Below are 25,789 nucleotides of genomic sequence, written 5' to 3' on the forward strand. Positions count from 1 at the left end.
AAAGGCCAGGATTAGGACCTCTGCTCTCTATCTGCAGTAAGTCCTGAATTAGGTGAAATGAACTGAAACCAGAAGAGGAGTTAGAATTAGTTGTGGGCAGGACTTCTCAAAAATTATGGGTAGGAGAGAGATATTGAAATGAGCCAGCAAGTGAGATTCCTCCTCTGCCATGGGGATGAAGGAGAACCATGCCTTTTGGGATCATACTCTCCCTTGGTTTGGGCAGGGAGGATGGACTCACTGACCTGGGGAGGATCACACAGGCTGGGTAGTACTGAGGTGACAGGCAGACTGAGAGCCCCCTTCACCTTCCCTGGAAAGAGAAGAGTAGCAACGTGGAGACAGGACCAAGAGTAGAGGGGTGGGTGTGTGGGTGAAGGCAGAGGCTCTTCTGCCCCAGATGAGGGGCAGGACTGTCGGCAGAGCAGTGGGCTTGTCCTCTATTCCCAAAGATCAGATATCCAGGTTTTGCCTCAAGCTGACCTCCGACCCCTGAATATCCCCATGGACTTTTGAATGGGAAAGGTCTGGATTCTAGGACCACTCTGTGAGTATCAGCAGGTGACCTTGAGTAAGCCCCTCACCTCCTCTCTGCCTTGGTTCCTTGTGGGTAAATGGGGAAAGTCACTATATGTCAAAGACTAATGTAGCATATGACACACAACAGCCTTCCTTGGGACTGTGCACACAGATGGATCAAGCACAGCCTTCATCTTATTCTTTCATAATGACAGGCTTCCATGTCCTTCTTCCCCGTTAGACTTTGTGCTCCTTGAAGATGGGAAATTGTATTTTGCCTTTCTATACAGGGCACAGTAGATTCTTAATACTTTTTTATTGAATGGGTGCATTCAGGAATGAATGAATGGCAGCTTTCTTTCTGCCCCTAACTGGGGTAGGAAAGAGCACTGTGGGTGGATGACATGAAGGGACAGGCGACCTGCAGTCACTCAGCCTGGCCTGTGACCTATGACTTGGCCTCCTACACCCAAAGTCAGAGCTTTAGAGATTGTTCAGTCAACTTTCTCACTGCACAAATGGGGAAACTAAGGCTCGGAGAGGGGAAGGCATTTGCCCAAGGTCACACAGCTAATGACAAAGACAGGATTAAGAATCTCTTCTCAGGTTTCCTGATCTCCAGTCTAGGGCAACGTACACACTTCATTGCTTCTCTGGGGCTTTTCTTCTAGGATAGAGAGCTAGTTCAGTGAAGGCTGGTTTCAATATCCTCTTTTCTGCCCTCTGCTAGTCCTTCCTCACATCCAGCTCCGATCCGTTCCTTTTCAGCCTTTCCCAGCCTTGTTCAGCAGGGTCCGGCCTCTGAAGTCTGGCTCCTGCCTTAACCCTTTACCATCCAACTGAGAATGAGGATCTTGCCTAGGGTTCCCAAACTCAATTTCCTCTCCCCACCCTCAGCCCTGGGAACTTGCGAGAACCAACGGTGGGGAGGGATGTTAGTTGGCCGCTGGCGCCCCCTCCGTGAATAGACGGAGAGGAGTTTGGGCTTAGTTTCTCCTCCTCGGAAGAAGAATGGCGGGGGTGCGGGTAGTGAGCGGGGCTGGGAGAGAAGAAGGGGTGCCGGGAGCCCCTGTTGCTTGTCCCCTTTGGGGTGGCTGTTAGGTAGGCTTGGGGAAGGCGGAGTTTGGGGGGCCGGGGGCGGGGCTCCTGTGCTGGGAGGAAGAGGGGGGGCGCGCTGGCTCCAGCTCCGCTCAGACAAAAGGCGGCGGCGGGAGCGGGCGGGAGGCGGAGCGGCGCCGCGAGGGCCTCAAGGTGACACCCGCCCCCGGCCCCGGCCCCCCCCAGCCCGGCCCCCCAGCCCGCCTCCCCATCCCCATCCCCAAGCCCCTTACCCGTGGTGCCCTTTCCAGGCCCCCTCCCCCCGGCGGGGGGTGGGGAGCAGCGAGGGCCCCGCCCCCTCTGCCCCCCTCCCCAGGACCGGCGCAGGATGCCCCCGGCCCCCGGCAGCCCCCCGGGAGGCCCTGAGCTCGACGCGCCCCCTCTACGCCATGTCCCCCCCTGGCTCGGCCGCGGGAGAGAGCGGCGGCGGTGGCGGCGGCGGCGGTGGCGGCCCCGGGGTCCCGGAGGAGCCCACGGCGGCGGCGGCTACGGACGAGGGCCCCGCCCGAGAGGAGGTGAGAGCAGGTGGCGCCCCTTCCCCGGGCGCGGTCGTCCCTTCCCCGGGCGTGGCGCCCCTTCCCCCGCCGGTTCCGCCGCAGCGCGCCCGGCGCCCCGCACCCCGAGCCGGCAGCCGCAGCCGCAGTCCCGCGCCGCTGCCCCCGCCCGGCGGCCGGAGCTGTCCGCGGTGTCGGGGAAGGGGCCGCGCCGGGGGCGGGGCTCGGGGGGTCCCGGGCAGGGGGAGGGGCCTAGGGGCGGAGCCTCGCGGACCCCGGGTGAGTGGGGGTGGGGACGGTAGCCGGGATCCTATCTCGCGGAGGGAGATGCTCTCTAGAAGGCCAGGAAGGGTGACTTGGAGGGGCTGCGGAAGGCAGGAGAGTACCTGCCAGGTCCACGGAGGAAACGGTGGTGTTACCTGAGCTGGGGTCCTAAGAAGGTCAAATGTGTGCAGAAGTCATCCCCCCTGAGGTCACTGGGACTGTTTGTGTGGGGGATGTGCGCCTCTCTCATCCAACGTCCGTGTAGCATCCCCCTCCAGGGGACTCCCAGAAATCCTTCCAGGTGTTGGTACCAAGCATACCTACCCCTCGTTGGGGGCATACTAAACCTGGAGACAAAGCGATGAAGGAAAGTACCAGGGGCTCCCCAATCTCCCATGCACGCTCGTGCACACACTGCACACTGCCCTAGGGCAGAAGCACACAGGCAGGACTGCAGGGAGGGCCCCTTTCACACGCACTCACTGGGACAAGCACACACTCAAGTGGGCATGCAAAGGGGCACATATGCACTCCCCAGGGGTGAGGCTCCCACAAAGGCACATGCACCCTAATCTTGTCTGCATGTGCTGAGTACTCTTTCCTAACCCAGCCACCTATCTGTACTTCCAGATCTTTCCTTGGATTTCACACCAGTCCAGGGCCCACTGCCTGTTATTGTGCCTTTCCTCTCTCCACCTTCTCTCCCTTCCCCTGGGGAGCCTCCAGGTCCAGGCAGGGGAATGGAAAGAATAAGTCAGGATCTCAGCAGGAGGGTGTGTGGGGGGTTCCTAAAGCTAGACGGTGGGGGGAGCAGAGGGAAAGCCCAGGCTGCCACCAGACATCTGACTCAGTATACTTGTCCTTGAGTGGCTGTGGGTGCCAGCACCCAGAATGCAAAGAGAATGAGGCCCTGCTTTCAGGAGCACCTGTCTAGTGGAGGAGCCAGACGCATAAACAACTCATCAGGACCACCGCAGGGCAGAACATGATTTAGTGCTTTAACAAGCCTGGGTACTGAGAACTGTTTTCTCTTGACAAAGGGCTGGGCCGCAAATATCTTCTTCCTTGCCTCCCACTCCCACCCCTGTCTCTCATCCCCTCTCCCCAGCCATATGCCTCTGCCCATCTGGATATTTCCTCCTGGACCACCTGCTGCTCAGGGACACAAACCCACTGCTTTCCATCTTAGAACAGGGGTAGGATGTTAGGGAGACTTGCTAGGGACCTGGGGTCCAGAGTGTGGGGAAGGAGACAGCACTTGGGGTTTCTTGGGAGGTATGAGGGAGGTGGATGGGTCCAAGGAAGTGGCTCCTCCTGGAAGAAGGGAGGGCCCCACCTATGAAGTGGGAAGGGGATGTCAGTGGGCCCCTCCCTCCTTTCCTAGAATACCTGGAAGGGGTCTGGGCTGGGGACCTGCCTTCACTGATGCCTGTCTGTCCTCCTTGTCTTCCCTACCCACACCTTCTCCTGTTTCACTGTCATCTTTTTATCTGTCTTTGGACTATTCCTCTGGGTGCCATCCTATCCATCTGTGTCTTCTTTGCTACCTGGGCCTTCTCCCTCCACCCCTGGCTCTGATCCCTCTGCCTGTTGGGGTATCTCTCTCTGCACTTCCCCAAACTGGCATTCTGTTCCTTTTTCCTGTCCTCATGGCTCACTCTGGGTCACTTCTGTGTTTACCTCTGGTCCTGGCCTCCCATCTTGGTCTGACTCTTCTCTCCACATCCTTGTCTGTCTCTCCCTGTCATTTCGGGTGCTGGCCTCTGGCCCTCCCTTCCCGCATTCATCTCTGTACTGGGTCCTTGCCACTCCGTCTCACTCCCCAATCATCTCGGCCCTTTGCCTGCCCATCTGAGCAGCAGCGTCCCATCCAGCCCTCTTTCACCAAGTCCCTCTGCCGTGAGTCCCACTGGAAGTGCCTGCTGCTCTCGCTGCTCATGTACGGCTGCCTGGGGGCGGTGGCCTGGTGCCACGTCACCACAGTGACCCGCCTCACCTTCAGCAGCGCCTACCAGGGCAACAGCCTCATGTACCACGACAGCCCCTGCTCCAACGGCTATGTCTACATCCCCCTGGCCTTCCTGCTCATGCTGTATGCCGTCTACCTGGTGGAGTGCTGGCATTGCCAAGCCCGCCACGAGCTGCAGCACCGGGTGGACGTGAGCAGCGTGCGAGAGCGCGTGGGCCGCATGCAGCAGGCCACGCCCTGTATCTGGTGGAAGGCCATCAGCTACCACTACGTCCGCCGCACGCGCCAAGTCACCCGATACCGCAATGGAGACGCCTACACCACCACCCAGGTGAGGAGCTGAAGGGGAGCACAGGCTGGTGGTCCAGATGGGAGGGGGGTGGTTGCTGGGACCCTGCCCGACTGTCCCCAGGGAGAGCACAGCCAGCAGTGAGCTCTTGTGGGCACTGCCACAGGAGAGCAATAACCACCACCATAATAATAACAGCAAACATTAGCAGACAGGTTCTGCTCTAAGTACTTAACCAATATCAAAGTCAAACAGCTAGTATATGGTGGAGCTGGGATTCGAAGCCCGGCAGTCTTGACTCCAGGGTCTGTCTCTGGAGATAAGATCCTACCTGGCTCCAACCGGGAGCTAAGCCAGGAGAGGCTGAGGGTTCCATCAGGCGCCGAGAGCCGCCAGAGGGCGGACGAGGGTGAGCGGACTGAAGCGACTCCCGCCGCCTTCCCCGGCGCCGCAGGTCTACCATGAGCGCGTGAACACGCACGTGGCCGAGGCTGAGTTCGACTACGCGCGCTGTGGCGTCCGCGATGTGTCCAAGGCGCTGGTGGGGCTGGAGGGCGCGCCGGCCACACGACTGCGCTTCACCAAGTGCTTCAGTTTCGCCAGCGTGGAGGCCGAGAACGCGTACCTGTGCCAGCGCGCGCGCTTCTTCGCCGAGAACGAGGGCCTGGACGACTACATGGAGGCGCGCGAGGGCATGCATCTCAAGAACGTGGACTTCCGCGAGTTCATGGTGGCCTTCCCCGACCCGGCCAGGCCGCCCTGGTACGCCTGCTCGTCCGCCTTCTGGGCCGCGGCGCTGCTCACTCTGTCGTGGCCGCTGCGCGTGCTGGCCGAGTACCGCACGGCCTACGCGCACTACCATGTAGAAAAGCTCTTTGGCCTGGAGGGCCCGGGTTCGGCAAGTGGCAGCGCCGGCGGCGGCCTCAGTCCCAGCGACGAGCTGCTGCCGCCGCTCACGCACCGCCTGCCGCGGGTCAACACGGTGGACAGCACGGAGCTCGAGTGGCACATCCGCTCCAACCAGCAGCTGGTGCCCAGCTACTCGGAGGCGGTGCTCATGGACCTGGCGGGGCTGGGCGCGCGCTGCTCTGGGGGCGCGGCCGGGGGCTACGCCCCCACCTGCCGCTACGGCGGGGTGGGTGGACCGGGAGCGGCGGGCCTGGCCCCGTACCGGCGCAGCTGCGAGCACTGCCAGCGCGCCGTCAGTAGCTCGTCCATCTTCTCGCGCAGCGCCCTGAGCATCTGCGCTAGCCCGCGGGCCGCCCCGGGGCCCGGAGGAGTTGGGGCGGGCTGCGGGGGCAGCCGTTTCTCTCTCGGCCGCCTCTACGGCTCCCGGCGCAGCTGCCTGTGGCGCAGCCGGAGCGGGAGCGTCAACGAGGCGAGCTGCCCTACCGAGCAGACGCGACTGTCCAGCCAGGCCAGCATGGGGGACGACGAGGAGGACGACGACGAGGAGGAGGCCGGGCCGCCGCCGCCCTACCACGACGCCCTCTACTTCCCGGTGCTCATTGTGCACCGTCAGGAGGGGTGTCTGGGCCACAGCCACCGGCCGCTGCACCGCCACGGCTCCTGCGTAGAGACTTCACTGTGAGCCCGGGTCCCGGGACCGGCCCGACGGTCTCCTTCCCTGCCCCTTGCCGGACGGCGCGTCCCGCGGGTGGAGCAGGGGGAGTCATGAGTGTGGCCGAGGCCGTGCTGGGAACGGTGGGGGTGGGGAGGTGGGAGGTGAGGGGGCGTGGGCCAGACTCAGATGGGGCCGATCCGATACCACCCCCCCCCCCACCTTCCTGTACATAGAGAGACAGCTGGGGACAGGGGAGACAATCCCACCCCGGCAGAGCCGTCTCTTCCAGGCCTGCCCGCCCCTGAGTTCCTAGGGGGTCACCTCCCTTTGCGACACACACACTCGCACATTGGAGATTCCCTGTCCCGCTTTTCAGTGGATCCAATGACTGTTACGTGGCGACTGCGCCCTGGGACCCGCCTTGGGCTCCGTCTCCAGGGAGAGGCCCTCGCTGTGCAGCTGGGGAGGTTTGGAGGCCAGGGGGGAAGGGCCGCCCGGCTTTCTTTCCTCGCTGCAGCCTGATCCTGCCGGCGCCTCTCTCTACCAAGGGGGCAGTGGTTCGGAGAACAGCAGGGCTGGCTTTCAGCCAAGCTAATGAATTCGGTGGGTCTGAGGCCGGGCCCAGGTGTCAGCCATGGTACTCCATCTCAAAGCCCTGGAGATGTTGCTCTCCTCTTCTTGGCACTGGCCCCGACAAGATCCGAAGATCGGGATTTCCTTTAGCCACTCTCACCGCTGTTGTTTATCTCCCTGGGCCCCCGGGAGGTTGGGTCCTGGGGGGACCGTACTCACCACAGCTCTCCTTCCCCAGCCTGCTCCCTGGCTCTGAAGAGCTGTTGCCAGGGTGAGGGGGAAGGCAAACTGTGGAGGGCAGTGCACCTCAGTCGTTTAAACTTCAGCTTCCTTGCCTAGGTTCTGGGAGGGTACCTCCTTCGGGTGGCATTCCTTCAAGCTGACCAAGGTGTACGACTCAGCGGGGAGACTAGGAACAGGCCTGGGTGACAACAGAGAACTCAGGAAGCAAGTGGGAGTCAAAGAGGAGAGGGTCATGAAAAGACCCTCAAAGGTGGGGGTGTCCGTGGGGACTGCCCCTTGGCTCCCCCGTGTTGGTGGGGAGGAGTGGATAGTGGTCGTCCGCAAGCTGAGGCTCTGAGGGGCTGAGGACCTTGTCTCGAGCCCAGCTGGAAGCTCCGTTCCAGTGGCGGGGTCAGAGGCAGGCATTCTCTAAATCTTGCCCGATCCCTCTGTCCTTCCCTAGCCCGTGAGCTGAAGCCCTGCTGTGTGTCCCAGGGTCCTCAAAGGGGCATGCTGTCACCACCCCAGGGCGCTGGCCCCATGTGCTGTCCCCCACCACTCCTACCCTGATGCGCTTCCGTGTGCATGTCTGTGTACAAAACCCCTGCCCGCCCAGCTCCCCTGGCTAACGTTTTCCCAGCTGACTTAGTGCCCAGGGAGTGAGCTCACATTTGCAGCCAGAGAGGATAACCCTCGGTCTTGAGGCTCGCCCCTGATGCTTCTCACTTCATCTGAGCCATCAGAGCCACTCCTCTCCCCTCTTCCTCCAGCCTGGCCAGGCCCGCACCGCCCGGGGCATGGCCTCCACCTATGCAACATCTCCTCTGGCTCCCCTGCTCCCCTTCCCTGGGGAGTTGGTGGGGGCACAGATTGTGGGGACACCATGGCCTGTGGCGCATTGGGGTTGAGCTTAACTTTCAGGTGGAGATGGCTGAGTGAGAAGGGGAGGAGGCCGGAGAAGGGGAGGCTTGGGCAGGAGGGGACAGCTGCCCACTAGGTTTCCCTGGGCAGCAGTGCCCACCTACCTGCCAGCACTGTGCTCTTCAGGGGCCTAGGGGTTGGAGCGCCCCTCTTTCCTTTGAATGGATGTCTGCGAGGTACAGGTGGCGAGCTGTGGCCTTGGCACCCAGTTCTTGGCCAGCTGGCACCCGGATGTCACACCCTTGTCTGGGGCATCCTGGCCACCTCATGGCTCTGGGGAAGGGAGGAACTCAGCTCCCTGCCTCAGGCAGATGCCTGAGACAGAGCCTGAGCTGGGAGGAAGGGAGAGGGGAGGGGCTGTGATTATATTTGCCTGTATTGACCATTTCTGCCTAGGTCTTCTCACACTGACAGCCTCACACCTCCCACATACGCACAGACTTAGAGAGAAACCAAGTCTTTGGTCTATTTTCTTGGTAGCTTTATTGATTGCCAGGGAAAACAAAAACCAGAAAAATTAATCTCTAAAATTAAACTTTACACTGAATGTTCTTGTTTCTCTAATTAGAACCTCTGCTAGCAGCTGTGGCTATGTACACTCACACACTCACACACACCCTCACACCTATAAGTTTGCACTCTGGAACTGTCAGAGGGTGTCAGGCACAGACAGACCTGAAGTTGCCCAGACAGGTACACACGTGCGGTCACTCCCAAGCCCGCTTTGGTGCTCTGCTCCGTGCCTGCTTGTTGGAAGGAGTCCCTGGAAAGCGCTCCTAGGCTGTGGTTGCAGCCTGTGACCCACCCTTTGGAAACGGGGCTGGGGGTTCGGTCTGCAGAGGATGGGCCCTGGGGCTCAGCCTGAATCCGTCAGGAGATCCTCTCATGGCCTCATGGGGAGATGTGATTCCTGTGGGTGTGGCCCCAGGGCGGGCGGTCATAGTGATGGGGACTCGTGGAGGGTGCCTGGAGGGTTTCATGTGTCCTGGGACAAGGGCTTGTGGGGTGGGCTGGGCCTGGCTGGGGAGAAGACAGGTCTCTGTCAATTGGGTGCATCACACTGTGGCCTTTCTGTCGTGGATTTCCAAGCGCAAAGATTGTATAAATCAATCTGGTGGATAATAAAGTTGCGGATGACTCACTGACCTCCCTCCCAGGGTCACACCTCTCTCACCATCTCCCAGTTCTGTGAGCAGCTCTTTGAGGAGGCTGATGGGTCTGAGCCCCTCCCGTCACCTTTGTTTCCTCCTGCCCAGGTTGGGGGTGGGGCGGACTAGGGGTGGCATGACCTGCAGAACTGGAAGACTTAAGCAGAGTCAAGTAGGAGGGAGGTGGCATCTGCAGGGGAGGGTGGAAGAGCCAGGCAGAGCTCTGCTGAATCCTGGGGTGGAGGAGAGAGTGTGTGTTTGAAGGTCAAGAGGTCAAGGATCTGTTTGGTAGAGAACAATGGTGGGGAGGAGGGTGATTGGGGAGATGGGCAGCCCCTGGAGGAGAGTCTGGGCCTCACAGTCTCGAAGGGTCGGCTTTCTGTATTCTTGGAAGTAGTCAGTCATGTCAGTGAGTCCGTTCATATCCTCTCCCTAGGTACCAGGGCTAAGTCCCACTTTCTACCTCTATCCCAGGCTCCTTCCTCTCCTCACAGATCCCTGCAGAACCTCAATCGCTCACCCCAAGGATAGTCTTGGTCTCCCCTCTCCCGCCCTCGGGACCGGGGTGACCCTCAAGAGCAGGCATGGCAGGGGCATGAAATGAGGGGTGGGGCTGGGGCAGTGACCCAGGTCTGGCCACTGCCCCAGCCCTGTTCCCGTCTTATCCCGCAGGGTTCTCAGGGCCCTTGACAGTGACTGGGGACATGAAGTGGCTGGGATTCAGGGCCCGCTGGCGGGCTGCTTCGCGGTTGGCACAGAGGGCCTGGCCGATGAGGTACTCGCTCTCCTGAGCGATGTCTGACAGGCGCAAATCAAACTCCAGGAGGGTCTTGTTGTCTGACATGCCTTCCAGGAGCTGCTTCCCGCCATCCTGGGTCAGGAATACAAGGGAAAGGGTCACTTTCCACCATGACTCAGGACCACACACACATGGGTGGATGTGTGCACACGTACACATCCTGATACACAGACATGACGGGAACAACTTCACAACACAATTCCTACTTTGTGTAGCGTTTTCTATCCTGTTCCATCTTATTCTCTGAGAAAAATGGTGCTTGCAATTCACTACATTGACTTTTCAGCCCCAGTGGTTTGAAAAGCGTGGTGCTGCGGCAGTGACAATGACTCCATTCTTCTGGTTCAGCCACGAGCACGGGAGACACATCTGGCTCGTGAGATATAAGGAAGAAGTTTGGAGGGAGTGGCATCTGGAAAGCTTTTTCTCGTAAAAGAGAAGGAAAGAGAGGAGTGGTCTCCTTTTTTTCTGCCTCTGAGCGTAGCCCTGTGGGAAGTACAGCCGCCGTCTTGGGCCCATGAGAGTCACACAAGAGACAACAGGGTCGTGGGACTGGGTAGGCAGAGCAGAGGTGGCTCAGAAGCACTGAGCCAAGGAACCCACCAACCCCAGAACCCCCTTCTCCCGGGCTTCTGATTATGGGACACAGTGAACATTCCTCTTGTTTAAGCCATTTCCCATTCAAGCTTTCTGTTACTTGTAGCCAAGAGCACTCTCTCTGGAGTCAGTGTCTGTGAGCCCGACTGTCCTCTGGGGAGGCTTGGTAAAGGGTGCAGGGCCCTAGCTGGAGTGCATGGAGGGCCCTCTTCTCTAGGCCTCACAGTTTCAGCCCCTTCTGGGTTGGGTGGCCCTCACCCAGTAAGAAAAATTTCCTGTTGGGAGGCAGAATGCTGGTTTTCTATGGTTGTGACAAAACCGTATGTTGCAAAGTCAACTCAACAGGTCACCGAAGCATCTTTTTTAAAAATAGCAGACATTATACAAGAAAACATCAGCATATATCACAAGCAGTGCAAGTTAAATTTCAATTACGTTATATCGATGTATGTGTTCACTAGGTGCTCATGCAAATTGCATTTCTTACTCTGAGACTTGGTCAAGATTTGAAAGACACTGTCTGTTGGGAAGGACCCAGGCTTTCAACCTGACTGGATGCTCTTGGGCAACTCACTAACCTCTCTGAGACTATTTTCCATCTATAAAGCGGGGGCTATTTTACTAGATAAGTTGAGGGCTAAAGAAAAACTAATGGATACTGGGTGCCTAGCATAGTACAGAATCCCGACTAGTAGCAACCACTAGTAAATACTGAGGACCTAGCCAGTATCTGCAATGGTTAACTGCTTTACAGTTATAACTCGTTTAATCCTTCCATTAACCACACTTAGAGGTAGATGCTATTACTATTTGCGTTTTACAGATGGGGAAATGGAGGTCCCAAAGGTTAAGTAACTTTAACCAAGTGCTAAATGGCAGAGCTGGGGTGAGAACTGGGTAAAGCCTGTGGTCCTAGCAATTTCCCGGTAAGCACCGGCAGCAGTCAGATTCCAAGCCCTCCGCCCAAGCCCCCAGGGCTTCCCCTTGGCCCTGCGTGCCCCAGAAGCCATAGCTCACCAGCCCGATGTGGTTGCAGGACAGGTTGATGCTGGTGAGTGTGGTGTTGATGGTGAGCACTTGGGATAGGAGGGTCGCGGTGGGCTCGGACAGCTCGTTGCCCCCGAGGTGCAGCGTGGTGAGACACTTGTTGGTATGCAGGGCGTGGGCGAGCGCCTGGCCACCCTCATCCTCGATGCAGTTGAGGCGCAGGTTGAGGGAGATGAGGTTGCTGTTGTGCCCCAGGGCATGAGCCAGAGAATGGGCACCGGGCGCACGCACCTGGTTGTTGGCGAGGTTGAGCACGCGCAGACGGCTGTGGCTCAGCAGCTTGGCGGCAGCGCGCGCGCCCCGGTCCCCGATGAGGTTGTGCGACAGGTCCAGCTCCTCCAGGGCCGGGTGGTCCAGGAGGCTGCGGATTAGGATGCGTGCCTTGTCGTCATCCACCTTGCTTCGGGTCAGCCTGAAGATCTGTGGGCAGCAGGAAGAATGTGCCTGTCTACATACCTCCCCCAGGTAGAGGAGGGAGCCCCAGGAACTCCTGAGGTTCTGCTCTTTCAAGAACCTGGCTAGGGGGAAGTCTTCCCTGGCTGTCCGGTGCCTGGGGTTCTGAGCTCCCAGTGCAGGGGGCTCAGATTAGATCCCTGGTATGGGAGGTGGATCCCACATGCTGCAATAAAGATAGAAGACCCCACATGCTGCAGCTGTGCGTGTGTGCTCAGTCCCTTCAGTCGTGTCCAACTCTTTGTGACCCTATGACTTGTACTCCACCAGGCTTCTCTGTCTGCGGGATTCTCCCAGCAAGAATACTGGAGTGGGTTGCCATGCCCTCCTCCAGGGGATGCCCCCGACCCAGGGATCGAACCCACATCTCCTGCGTCTCTTGCATTGCAGGATTCTTTAGGATGCTTGAGTCATCAAGGAAGCCCATGTTGCATATGGGACCCACCCAAATAAATAAATAGTAAAAAGAGAGAGAGAAGAACTTGGCTGGGAAGGGGGAGAGAGGTGGAGCAGTAAGGGATAAAGGATTCGACCACCTGGCTGGCTTTTGGGCAGGGCAGGTCTACCCAGCATGATAGTGGTGCAGATTTGGTGGCGACTGGTAGGGAAAAAACTACCACTTATTGAGTAATGACTACGTGCTGGGCATGCTGCTGCAACATTCCATAGCCATGATCTCTAACCCTTGGCATCCTAGTGAGATAGAACAAGTCCTCTGCATTTTACAGGAGAAAATGGAGGCTTTGAGTGGAAACCTCATTTGCCCAGAGTCACACGGTGATTAAGCCGTGGAGGCAGGTTTTGAATCCAGGTCTGTTGGATGAGTCAGCCCTTCGCTGCACCCTCCTAGACTTTTGTGAGGTGATACCCCACTCTAGTTTTGATTTGCATTGCTCTAACAATTAGCTAAGTTGAGCATCTTTTCAAGTGCCTGTTGGCCATCTTGGGAGAAATGTGTAGGTCTTCTGGACATTTTTGGATTGGGCTGTTTTGTTGTTGTTATTGAGTTGTATGAGCTGCTTGTATGTTATGGAAACTAAGCCTTGTCTGTTGCATTGTTTGCAAATATTTTTCCCAGTCTGAATATTGTTTCTTTGTTTTATGGTTTCCTTTGCTGTGCAAAAGCTTATGCATTTGATTAGGATCCATTTGGTTTTGTTTTTATACATTGGTTTTAAACACATGCAAGTTTCTTCTTAAGGAAACCCAAACCCCTCATTGTTACTGCTCTACCTTTCTCTCCTTTCACAGCCAAGTTCTTGAAAAAGCTGATCTGTCTCCTCACCTCTCACTTTTTCCACAAATGTCTCTGATCTGGACTCTGCTCCTGGCACTCCACCGACATAGCTTCCCCTCAGTGACCTCCAAGTTTGCTACATCCGGTCCTCAGCTCCATCCCACCCCACTGCTGCTCACCCCTCTTCTTGAAACGCCTCCCTCCCTGGACTCTATGATACAATGTCATGTCCTCCTTTTCCTCCTCCTCTGATTCTTGGCATGCTCTCTTTCTTCCAACCAGAATATTTGGGACATACTTAACCTAAAAAATAAAAAATTCATTGTGTATCTGAAATTCAGATTTAACTGGACATCCCGTATTTTTATTGGTAAACTCTATTTGAGTTGCAATTTCACTTTTATATGATTGCTGATTAGTGCCTTTTATCCCCACCAGACTGTCAGCTGGAGGGCACAAATGGTCTAATTGTGCTCACTGCGGAATCTTCAGCACCTAGGACAGGGCCCAGGGTGCAGTCGCCTGTTGGATTAATAGCTGGTGAATGGGCCCGGCAGAACCTTCTGCGTTTCTGCATTCCCAGAACCCAGCTTGGTTCAGGGCCACCAAGGACAACGAGCGAGAAGGAAATAGGAGCAAGAAGGCGGTGATGGAGGAGGAGGGGAAGGGGAGAGGGACTCAGAAAGATGCTGAGAATGGGAGGTAGGGGGAGGCTGGGGGTAGGTGGTACCTTGAGGGTGTGGCAGGCCTTGACGGTGGCCGCCAGGGAGTGGCAATCGCGGTAGGTGAAGAGGAAGAGGTTCCACTCGAAGTTCATGCCACAGTCCTTCACACCGTATACCAGGTCCAGCTCCTCCAGATGGCTCAGGCCAGCCACCAGGTTGTCCAGTTGGTAGTGGTCCATGGCCGGTTCCTCCATCTCCCCTTCGCTGCCGGAATCGGATTGATCCCCGCCGCGGGGCGGGGCCGGGAGCTGCACGGGCGGAAGGAACTGATCCACCCGGATGGCGCGCACGTAGTTCCTGCAGAGCGGCAGCAGGTTGAGGATCACGGCGGGGTCGGTGGTGTTCGGGATGAAGTGTTTCAGCAGGTTCTCCAGGTGCAGCTCAAAGAACATGCGCTTCCAGCTACCGCCGTGATTGTCCACGTGGCACACGGGCCACCGCTGCGTGCAGCAGCGGCGCCAGTAACTCTCATCATCGATCAGGTTGGCGGTCACAGCCAGCGGCAGGTCAGGAGACAGGTGGTTCAGGACCTTCTTCTGATGCTCTGGGAGCAGCTGCTTCAGGATGGGGTTGTCTTTGGGAGCAAGAATAGGCAAATGGAGGCACAGTGTTGGGGACACTGCACTGTGGTGCCCTGGGTTCAGCCTGTCTGTCTGGGGGCACCCAGGAAAGAGGAAGACCCTCCTCTGCCTTCAGGGAGCCCCAGTCTGTGAGAAGAGATAGCCTTCATTCCCAGGGAGGCCCGATCTGAGGAGGGACACACCATCCTTAATCTGGGGTGGTCCTGGTTGAAGGTGGACATCTTAGCATCTGGTCTCAGGGAGCTCTCTGTCTGAGACAGAATCCCAGGTCCAGCCCTCAGTTTTTTCTTAATCTAGCAGAGGAGGTAACTCCTGATTTCAGAGGCTCCCAATGTGATTTGATTCATTCATTTCAAAACAAAAGCTTTTTTTTTTTGAGCACCTACTATGTACCACAGGCTTCCTAGTTGGTGCTAGTGATAAAGAACCTGCCTGCCAATGCAGGAGACATAAAAGAGGCAGAGACATGAGTTTGATTCCTGGGTCAGGAAGATTTCTTGGAGGAGGGCGTGGCAACCCACTCCAGCATTCTTGCCTGGAGAATCCCACGGACAGAGGAGCCTGGAGTGCGACAGTCCATAGGGTCACAAGGAGTCAGACACGACTGAAGTGACTGAGCATACATGCACACACTACGTACCGCGTACTATCCTTCCACCCTAAGTGCTGAAGATACAAGAGTGAACAAAACCGAGGGAGGCGCTCCATCTTACTAGTGGAGGCAGACTGTAAACAGGTCTAATGGATATATTGTAGGCCTGGTGGTGACAGGTGCCGTAGACAACACAATGGCCCTGTCCTCAGAGAGCTCCCCCTCTGGTAGGAGAGGTTGCCGACTCATCTTTGAAAAGGATGAACATTAACAGAAACTAAAGTACGGGACAAACCAAGGATCTATACACGCCCATAGAAGAGAGAGTGGAGGATGGTCAACCAGGGAGGGCTTTCTAGTGGAGGAGGTAGATGTGGTTTGGGCCAGGCTTTGCTGGAGAGAGTGGGAAAAGGAAGGAGAGGGCCTAGATGTAGAGGGCACAGAGCAGGATGGGGGAGGGGTCTGGTGGGGCCTGGGAGGGGGGATGGCTGGAGAAACTGACTTGGCCTCAGGGTAGGCGGAAGGGAGGAGGTGAGTGGGGATGAGGACATTTTCCTAAAGAAAATCAGTCCTGAACATTCACTGGAAGGACTGATGCTGAAGCTGAAGCTCCAATACATTGGCCACCTGATGCAAAGAGCTGACTCATTAGAAAAGACCCTGATGCTGGCAAAGATTGAAGGCAGGAGAAGGGGATGACAGAGGGCGAGATGGTTGGATGGCATCACCAACTCGATGGACGTGAGTTTGAGCAAGCTCTGGGAGATGGTGAAGACAGGGAAACCTGGCGTGCTGCAGTCCACGGGTTTGCAAAGATTCGGACACGACCAAGGGACTGAACAAGATGAGAGGACATTGTAGGAGAAGGCAGGGGCTGCCCCCAGACCCAGCTCTGAGGCCTGGCCTCAAGGCAGTCCCCTCCCACCCTGCCCCACTCCTGGCCTTCTTGCTCCCAAGCGAGGAGGGGACAGACTCACTCTGGAAGTTCTTGACAATGTGCTGAATGCAGAGCTCTGTGAGGAGGGGCACGATGGCCAGCGACCACTCAGCATCCTCAGCGATGATCCTGCGCATCCGCCGGACCCCAGACCCAGAACCTGGGCCTGTGGACTTAGCCAGGGGTGGGATAATCGGGGTGGGCTTTGAGGGCTGTGGGGCTGAGCTCAAAGTTTGGCCCACAGTGGAAGACCGGTCCTGGGTGGAGGTTGAGGACCGGCTGGGGATTGACGGTGACTCTGTTGTCTGGGTATCCTGCATGCTGGGGGTTGGCAACACAGGGACAGGTGGCCCCTTGGTGATGGCCTCGTGATGGGGAGCTTCTCAGACAGGCAGATCCTGGGTGCTGGCAGGAACCTGGAGAAAGAGAAGCAGGAAGGTTGTTATTTTGGAGGGTTTCGGTGGGCATTTACCAACAGACATAGCACAGGGTGGTTCTGAAGGGCCAGTCTCTGGACTAGAGCAGGTCCAGGTACACACCCCACCAGCTGGGTGGCCTTGGGCCGGTTATTGAAGCTTTTTGAGTTTCAGATGCTTCCCCTGTGAAATGAGGATAGCAGTTACCAATAAGATGATTGGGAAGAGTGACTAAAATAATGCATCCGAAGAGGCATAGCTTTCTGTGACACACGAAGCTGTAGCAAGCAGCAGAACCACATTTCAGACAATAATAGCTACGCAGTAATTACAAGCAATTGCTGTATGCTGTCCCTTTTTTTAGTTTTTTATGTATATCAGCTCATTTGATTCTCACAGAAGCCTTTTTGAGATAGGCGCTGATGGACTAATTTTTTTCTGATGTGAAACTGAAGCTCAGAGAGGTGAACTGAGTTGCCTAAAGTTACACAGCTTATATATAACAAAGGTGGATTAAAACTCAGTCTATTGGGACTTCCTCGGTGGTCCTCTGGTTAAGAATCTGCCTGCCAGTGCAGGGGATATGGGTTCTATCCTTGGTTGGGGAAGATCCCACATTCCACAGGGCAGCTAAGCCTGTGTGCCCACTCTCCACACCTAGAGAAAGCCCCAAAGACCCCGTACAGAAACAAAGACCCCATACAGCCAAAAATTTGTACATAAATACAACAACAACAACTCAGTCTATCAAGTTCAGCCAAAAGGCTGAGGTATGATAAACATTTAGTTCAAAACAGCTCCCTGCCACTAAGCATTTTACAGAAAAACAACTGCCTAACCAGGAGGAGGGGATGAAGAACAGTACTCGCCAATTGAAGTATAGAAATAGAAATAGAATGGCTGCCCAAATGCAAGCCACACAGACGATTTAAAAACTTCTCCTATAGACACTAAGAAAGGAAAGAGAAAACAAGTGAAATTAACTTTATGTTTAACCCTATATGTCCAAAATATTTAAACATGTAATCAATATAAAAATTAATATATATATATATATAATTATTAGGTATATGTATTTAAACCTTCAAAATCTGATGGCTAGTGACTACTGTTTTGGGCAGTGCAGGCCAGAAGGGAAGGCTAGGGAAACCAGACCCATACCCTGCCCAGGGCATCAGCACCTTCTCCTCTTCCCTCAGTGGGCTTTAGCTTGCCCCTCCCTCAATCTCCCCATCCCAGTCTTCCTATTTCTCCCAGGCTCCGGGCATTCCAGACAGCAGCAGCGGGAAAGTGTGGGAGGCTACAAGGCAGCTAAATCTGGGGCTGAGGACAGAGGATATATCCGGGCATGCCGTCACCCCGTTTGTCCATTCCTGCACCCATGCTGCAGTGTCCCCTCCCCAGGACCTCGGAAGAATTGGGTCTGCTCAGCCCAGCACGGAGCTCCCGCTCTGGGTTTGCTCCCCGACTCCATGCACTGGGTAGTGGCCGGTGGGCAGGAACACTGTGAACTAGCAAAGGTGTCCTTGGCAGATGGAGGGGACCAGATGGTGCTCCCCAGTCCTCCAGGCATCCCAAGGAGGAAGAGCCTGGCTGTGTGAATGTGTGTGTGTGTGTGAGAGAGAGAGAGAGAGGAAGGAAGGGAGGGGGGGAGAGAGAGAGAGAGAGACAGGAGGGGGCAGTATAAGGAAGATATCTATGTATTTTGGTGATACACTTATGCAAATAAAATGCAAATTGACAAACAGATTGGGTCCATGCATTGTGGGACAAGCAGCTGGCGCTTTTTGACTCATGGTCCCTCCGAGGGTGTGGCTGGGAGGGGATGCTGCTTGGAGGCCCCAGATGACTTGGCATTTCTGGCTCTGCCAGGCACTTGCTGTGTGACCTTGGCCAAGTTACTCGGTCTGAGTGCCAGTTTCCTTATCCATCAAAGGGCACAGTAATATCTTCCTCTGCAGGCTTCGTGGAGATTCCCCTGAGATAATACTTGAATCATATTCATAATATTTGACAGGAGTGGGACTTCCCTGGTGTTCCAGTGGTTAAGAATCCGCCTTGCAATGCAGGGGACACAGGTTTGATCCCTGGTTGGGGAACTAAGATCCCATGTGCTCTGGAGCAACTAAGCCCACGAAACCACAAAAAAACGGAGTCCGTGTGCCGCAACACAAGAGCCTGCAGGAGGCAATGAAGGCACTGTGTTCTGAACAAATAAATAAACATTTTTAAAACTATTTGGCAGGAGTACTGGAGTGGGTGTGTGGACGGAGGCATTCTGAGGGACAGCGGTTTGGGCTGGGGAGGTAAAGCCCTAGAGACCTGCTTCTGGGTACTAACCTGAGATGGTGTCTTTGAGTGAGGTGCTTCCCTTCATCCAGGGGACACGTGAGGGCAAGGTGGTGGTGGTGTTCAGGTCTGGACAGGAGGGGGTGGGGTGGAGGGCTGGCAGACTGGGCCAGAGGAGGAGGACAACAGGCCAGCCCTGTTCCCACCAGCTCCGCGTCTGGACGCCTGGGGCTCCCTCCACAGTTTTGGTCTAACACATTCCGGGATTCCCCTTGGTCCCAGACGCAACCCAGGACAGCCTTTGGGCCATGCCTGTGGGAGCAGAACCTAGCGTGGCTCTCCAGGCCTCTCTCACAGAACTGCCTGGCTTCACCATCCTGTTCAGTGGTCCCTTCTGCTCCCCGGGAAGCCATATGTTGGGAGACCCTTCCTGGGGCCTAGCAGGGTGCTCCCAGGAACAGGATGGCCTGTTCTCACCATCTAATGCCTCACTGTCTTAGGACCTGGCTCCTCAGGTCTGGTCCTAACTGCCTGGCCGCTGTTTGGAGCCCGGAGCCTTCTCTGGTAGGACGCTGCACGACCTGCCTGGGGCTTGGTCCAGGTCCCTGAGCCATCGCCTCAGAAGGAGGGACACGGTGGCCCTGCACGTGCTCCATGTGCTTGGCTGATATAAACAAGAATCCCTACGGTCCCGCAACATTCACAGAGACCTCCATACCCCGAGGTCTGATGTCATGTTAAAGACAAATGTTGATAATGTTAACCTCATAATAAGGTCAGATTGGTAGTTTTCACTTATCGTGTCTTGATTTTTTTAAAAAAACTCAACATCACAGAAATATTTTTGGCAAGCAATTTGTTACCAGATAGAGGATTCTTCTAAGAAGGCTTTTAGTTCCAAATGTTTTTTTTTTTTTTATATATACATACCTAAAAGAATCAATCAAATATAAAGCAGAGTATGTTTCGAAGGATAATGAGCACGATGAACTCTTTGCCTGCCAGTTACTAATGTTACAAAGATGGCATCAAGTCACACACCCAAACCTGTTCTTCTCAACCACGGCTGGGCTGCCGCTCTCTCAACTCTTCCCCCCGGCCTCTCGTACATTCTCCAGAGGCTTCCAACACAGGCTCCTCTGACTCTGCCCACCCCTCAGGGTTGAGCCTTGCCTGCCCTGTTCCTCCTCTTGCTGGGCTGCAGCTCCCCCATCCCCTCTGAGCTCCAGACTCATGGCCACTGGTCACCTCGAGGCGCCTGCAGCCTCAGTCTGCCCGCCAAGAGCACTCAGTGCCTCCGCCAAGGCTCTCCTCCTCCTGGCTGCTTACCTTGGCCAGAGGCACCAGGAGCTACCCAGGTGTGTGAACCTGGAAGCTGGGGACTCACCTCTCTCCCTCAGTACCAGCCCCCCCAACCTGGTCACTGCAGTTTCCCCTCAGTTCTGACTCCCTCCCCTGTGGTCCCTCCTCTCCCTTCCTGCTGCGGCCTCAGCTCAGGGCCTCATTGTCCATTGTCCTTGTAGCTGCAGCTGCCCCGCACCTGGGTGTGTCCCAGCACCCAGCCTTCTCACAGCTGTCCTGGCAGGGCTCTGGGTAAGCCCCTGGCTCCTCAACTCAGTGCAGAAGGCCCTCCATGGCCGGATGCTCTGTTTGAAATAAACCCCTCTCTGCATCTTGAATACGGCAGACTAATCTGCACCACCCAGCCTTTGCTCAAGCCACTTTCTGCCTGGAAGGCCTTTCCTGCAGTCTCTGCCCGGGGAAGCAGACCAGCACTGGTATTTTGAGCCTGAACTCAAGCACCATTTCCCCTCTGGAGTCTTTGGCTTTTCTTATCTCCCCCTTCTCTTTGTCAGATCCTTAGTACCTGTGTCGCTTCAGTGGACTAACAACCCTCTCCTCACACCCACACTGGACTGTGGGCTCCTCCAGGTGTGAGGACTATTTCTATTTTTTTTGGACTGCGCTATGCGGCATGTGGGATCTTAGTTCCCCAGCTAGGGATGGAACCCTGCATTGGGAGCATGAAGTCTTAGCCACTGGACCACCAGGGAAGTCCTCTTTTACTTGTTTTTTTCTCTCTAATCCCTAACCCGGTATCAGGTCTGCCAGGGAGGCAGCTGCCGTTCTGGGCTGCCCCACCTCCCTCTGATCACAGATTCTGGCCAATAGGAGTGCCCTGTATTGGTTCAGGGGTGCACCTGATATCAGCCAATCAGAGTCCTCCCTGGGATTTGTCCAAGTGGAGGTAGACAGAAGGACACACGTCCTTGAAGGATACAGATCCCCTGCTGCTGGAAGCTGTTTCCCTTCACACGGAAAAGGCCGGTCTGCGGCAGCAGGAGGAAGTGCTGCCTGGCGGAGACCAGCAGGAGAGGGAGGTGGACAGAGGGCACCGGGCACCTCCCGTCCCCAGTCCTCATCGCTGAAGGCCCTCTGACGGCCTCCTTCAGTTCTGAGACCTGACTTGATGGCCTTCCAGCAAGTCTCTCTTGCTGAAGCTAAGAATTGGGTTTCTGCCCCTTTATGACCAAAAGGTCCTCACTATGTGGGTAGGCTTACTGTTTTGTGAATGAAATTATGGGAACAATCCCAGATCAGTAGATGAACTAGTTCAACAGGATGGCCAGAAGCTGCCTGGCTGTTCCTGATGTCTACCTCTGGTGGCCTGTTCCTCTCCTGACCACCCGAGCCTCCAACTCCACCTCCTGTCTCTTTGCTGACAGCATCATCAACGTACAACGGCTCAGCACTTAAAAGTTACAAGTTTCTGGGACTTTCCTGTTGATCCAGTGGTTAAGATATGTCCTGCAATGCAGGGCACATGGGTTCGATCCCTGGTCAGGGAACTAGGATCCCACATGCTGCGGAGCAGCTAAGCCCATGAGCGCGACTAAGACTGGATGCAGCCAGACAAATAAATATTTAAAAAAAAAAAAGTTACAAGCGTCATTCAGAGCGTTTCTCTTGTTAGAGTCTTATTCTACACTGGAGTCGGGGCAGGCTTCTCAACCCCATTTTATGGATGAAGAAACTGAAGACCAGACCGGGAAATAACTGGCCCCTGGATATACAGGAGGGCGGGGGCCAGATCAGGAGCTTGGCTGCCCTAACCACAACGCCCTGCTCTCCCAGACACTTTTCCATCTTCCACTAGAAAAGAAAAAAGCCTGTTCTTGTTCCCAGGGAAGCAGGCGTCCTGTCTTCACTGCAGACAGGATGTGTCGGGGAGGGTCTCCCCAGGCTGGAAGAGCGACTAGGTCCGTGGCACCCCACAATGGGAATTTCAGGCCCCTGATGAAAGACACACCTGTTATAGTAAAATGCATTTCCTCCCTAACGAAACGAAATCTTAACAGTCCATACATGTGTGTATACATCCCTATGTGAACCCTGCACTGCTATTTAATTTTATTTTGTCGTTGCACAGCGTGGCTTACGGGATCTTAGCTTCCTGACTGAGGGAACCAAGGGGTTGAAGCCAGGCCACAGCTGTGAAAGGGTTGAGTTCTAACCAGTGGACTGCCAGGGAATTCCCGAGTGAGTGCCTCTTGTGCCATCATCAGGTGTGCCCCCTCGAAGGGCACACCCTGCCCTCAGATGGGGCAAGTGGGGGCAACCAGTGACCCTTCATCTCCTGGACCTACAAGGCCTCACACGCTATGTCGCCAACATCAACCCTGCCACAACCCCTGAGGAAAGGTGACTCCTCCTCCCCCTCCCCCGGTCCCAGCTGTGTCCTCAGGACCAGCATCCAGGTCCTGAAATAACATTCAGTTCTTAACTCACAGGGTTAAGTGTTAGGGTCTGCTCTCTACATGCCCAAACACAGGCAATAGAAAGGGACGAGATGTCCTAGTTTGGGCAGGGTTGTCCTCATTTTTGATGGTGGACAAGTGTTCTGTGAACCACCTCCTTGTCTATACATAGCTCTGATTTATTGTATTCTAGGCCAAGTGGCTCAGTGGTAAAGAATCTACATGCCAATGTAGAAGACACAGGGTAGATCCCTGGGTCAGGAAGATCCCCTGGAGAAGGGCATGGTAACCCATTCTAGTATTGTTGCCTTGAGAATTCCACGGACAGAGGAGCCTGGTGGGCTACAGTGCATGGGGTCGCAAAGAGTTGGACTTGACTGAGCATGCACACATGCAGCAGCCCAGCAGGCCCTCAGTAGTGTGTGCACAGGAGGAGGCAGCATAACTAACAGCTAGCTCAGGATTCAGGAGTTACACCGCCTGAGGTCCAATCTCCACTCTGTCCCCAACATCTGGGAGAATCTGGCAAGTCATGCAACCCCATTAAGCCTCCATCTCTTTATCTGTAATATGGGATAGTAACTGGGGTTCCTACTTCATAAGATTATCCAGAGGATTAAAGGAGCTAATGTGTGTGCATGCTTGCGTGCTAAGTCGCTTCAGTCATGCCTGACTCTTTGCAACCCCATGTACTGTAGCCCCGCCAAGCTCTTCGGTCCATGGAATCCTCCAGGCAAGAATACTGGAGTGGGTTGCCATTTCCTCTTCCAGGGATCTTCCTGAGGATTGAACCTGCATCTCTTGTGTCTTCTGCACTGGCAGTCAGGTTCTGTACCATTCGTGCCACCTGGGAAGCCCTGAAGTGAAAGTGTCAGTCACTCAGTCATGACTGGTTCTTGGCGAGCCCATGGATGACAGCCCACCAGGCTCCCCTGTCCATGCAATTCCCCTGGCAAGAATACTGGAGTGGGTTGCCGTGCCCTTGTCCAGGGATATTCCTGACCTAAGGACTGAACCTATGTCTCCTGCATCTCCTGCATTGCAGGCAGATTCTTTGCTGTCCGAACCACCAGGAAACACGTGTGAGACATTCTGTATAGTGTTGGGCCCAGAGTCAACACTCAAGGTAAGTGTTAGATATCATGACAAAGATGTTAGATGCTGTACCTATATAAACCTATGAAATGTTCAGACTTATTATTGACAAATATTGTTATTATAACACCATTATCCTCATTTCACAAACAGAAAAACAGAGGCTTAGAGAACTTAAGTAACTTGCTAAGCATCACATAGTAAATGGAGAAGCTAAACTCTGAACCCATGTCTGTCCAAAGCTGTTCCTCACTTCCCTGCACAAAAGCAGAGACAAATCACTTGGGATTGCTTCCTAAATTGCCCAGACTCAGTTGTCATAGCACTTTTCCAGTGGGCTTCCCACTCTCTCCAGTAGGAGGCTGGGGTCACCCTCATCGGTGCTGACCTGAACAGTCCAGGCTCCCTCACTCCCTGTCCCTTGCAGTCTCAGGGTCCTTCTGCAGAACTGATGATCACTTCAGCTTTTGAGGCCCCAAGAGGATCCAAGAGATACCGCAGAGCTGTGCTCTCCTGCCCCGTTGGGCCCTCCATGTTCCTTCCAGACCTAGGGTTCAGTGCTCGAGTCTCCTGCACCTTCCCTCCTCTCAGAAACGTCTCCGACCTCCTCCATTTTTCTCAAGTGCCTAGTTAAATCCAAACGCTTTGGGCAGAGGCTCCACCTGCCTGCCCAAATGGGAAAGTTGAAGATGCTAGGGGAGGGGGAAGTCCTCTCCTTTTTCTGCTCACTACATCCCTGGTCCTCCCCTCTTTTCCTCTGAACTGAACAGAAGTGCCAGGCCTTCCTTAGGTTCTGTGAGGACCTCTGTGGCCTTGGACATCCCTTGTCCGGGGCTGGGCTTTGACATCCCGTATCCCCCAGCTTCTCTGATGGTGCTTCCTGCTTTCTCAGTCAGCTGCTCCTCAGGGCCCTGGCTTTTGTCTACATTTCCCCAATCCCTATCCTGCCTACTGTGTCAGACTCCACCTCAGGCCAAGTCATTTCCATTTGGGAATTCAGTTTGTGGAATCACAAAAGAGGGGCAAAAAAGCTTCCCTGACAGAGCTCTGGCCCAGCACCCCTGGTCTTTTGCTGGTGAGACAGTCTGCACACTTATCACACCCCTGGGCCAGGCTTTCCTCCCAACTGCCCACTTAGGTCTGTTGCCTTAAAAAAGAACTCCACCCTTTGATTCAGACACCCGACCGGGGAAGCTCAGCTCCAAATGCCAGCAAGTCCCTCCCTCAACCCGCCTGAGGTGAAGGGGCCCTCCTTCTCCTTGGTGACCAAGGATAACCAGCCTTGTCATGGGAGGGAGGGAGGTGTAGAAGCGTCTAGACCTGCGGGAAGGACTGCAGCCCCAGGAGCTGGGAATAGAGATCTGTCTTTCCAGGAAGGCTGGGGCCCTGGAACTAGGGACTGCTCTTCCCCATGACCAACTCTCACTCCACTTTCCCCTTCTCCATCTCGGGTGACCCTTCCCTGACTCGCAGAGACGGTTTGCAGTGGCTGTAGGGAGGAAGGAGGCACGGCCAACTTCATATGGGGTGGGGGCCTCCCATAGGTACAGGCCGGCCCTTCCTTCTCACGGGAGCCAAGGCCACCTGCAGATTTCGGCCGGGTGGGCGGACTCTGGGGCGTGCTCCCGTGCCCTGTCGGGGGAGTCGGGGCAGAGAGAGCTCAGCCCGCTAGGCGAGACCGGGGCCGGGTGTTCTCTCTCCAGAGGTTGCCTCACCGTTCCCGAGAGAGACCTGAGCGCTCGCCTTCCCGCAGGTCCCCACGAACGCCGGTTGTTAGGGACGCCGTGCGTCGCTAGGGGGCGGGCCCTCAAGGGCGGGTGCGCATGCGTTCTCCGGCAAGCTGGATTACTTTGCTCGTTGCTGTGCGAGGGCAGGGCTCCCGGACTTCGGTTGTCGCCGCACACCTTGGCCCAGGATCGATGCAAATACGTGTCCCCATCTAAGGCACTGTGTGGGGCCCAGAGCGGGCAGTGGGAACTCTGACCGCGGGACATGGTTTGTGCGTCCTGTGGACATGTTTAGGAGCAGTGGGTTTCTGCGGGGAAAGGCGGGGAGCTGCGGATGGGGCAGGGCTCCTGGACTGCAAAGGGGCTCTTCCTTCTCCGGGCCTTTTGTGTGGAAATGGAGGTGGGGATGACGAGTGTGAAGACGGTCCAGGAAAAGCGCCAGTGGCCATTCCCTTCCGGAAGAGGACGATGGAAG

General features: G+C 55.7%; 2 protein-coding genes across 6 annotated transcripts; one reads left to right on the top strand and one right to left on the bottom strand.

The window, feature by feature from the left end:
* The first annotated feature begins 1,891 nt into the window (after positions 1 to 1,891).
* Positions 1,892 to 13,361, top strand: TMEM151B (transmembrane protein 151B). Of its 4 annotated transcripts, none has more exons than XM_086371874.1 (3): positions 1,892 to 2,132; positions 4,235 to 4,675; positions 5,088 to 6,359. In XM_086371874.1, the coding sequence occupies exons 1-3, from the start codon at positions 2,007 to 2,009 to the stop codon at positions 6,222 to 6,224; spliced, it is 1,704 nt and encodes a 567-aa protein (XP_086228000.1). In that variant the 5' UTR covers positions 1,892 to 2,006; the 3' UTR covers positions 6,225 to 6,359. The 4 variants fall into 4 exon arrangements, with proteins under 4 accessions (XP_086228000.1, XP_086228001.1, XP_086227999.1 ...); XM_086371875.1 differs by having other exon boundaries at positions 2,019 to 2,132; positions 4,381 to 4,675; XM_086371873.1 differs by lacking the exon at positions 1,892 to 2,132 and having other exon boundaries at positions 3,509 to 4,675.
* DRC5 (dynein regulatory complex subunit 5) lies at positions 8,373 to 25,408 on the bottom strand. 2 transcript variants are annotated; one of them, XM_086371890.1, is made up of 5 exons: positions 25,303 to 25,408; positions 16,070 to 16,445; positions 13,925 to 14,493; positions 11,475 to 11,924; positions 8,373 to 9,932 (listed from the first exon to the last, which is right to left on the bottom strand). In XM_086371890.1, the coding sequence occupies exons 2-5, from the start codon at positions 16,347 to 16,349 to the stop codon at positions 9,723 to 9,725; spliced, it is 1,509 nt and encodes a 502-aa protein (XP_086228016.1). In that variant the 5' UTR covers positions 16,350 to 16,445; positions 25,303 to 25,408; the 3' UTR covers positions 8,373 to 9,722. The 2 variants fall into 2 exon arrangements, with proteins under 2 accessions (XP_086228016.1, XP_086228017.1); XM_086371891.1 differs by having other exon boundaries at positions 11,736 to 11,924; positions 25,303 to 25,378.
* Between the last annotated feature and the right edge of the window lie 381 nt (positions 25,409 to 25,789).

This window comes from Bos grunniens, chromosome 23, assembly GCF_055505025.1.
Source record: "Bos grunniens cultivar Pamir isolate PY7600 chromosome 23, Bosgru_T2T1.0, whole genome shotgun sequence".
NCBI classification, from domain to species: Eukaryota; Metazoa; Chordata; class Mammalia; order Artiodactyla; family Bovidae; genus Bos; species Bos grunniens.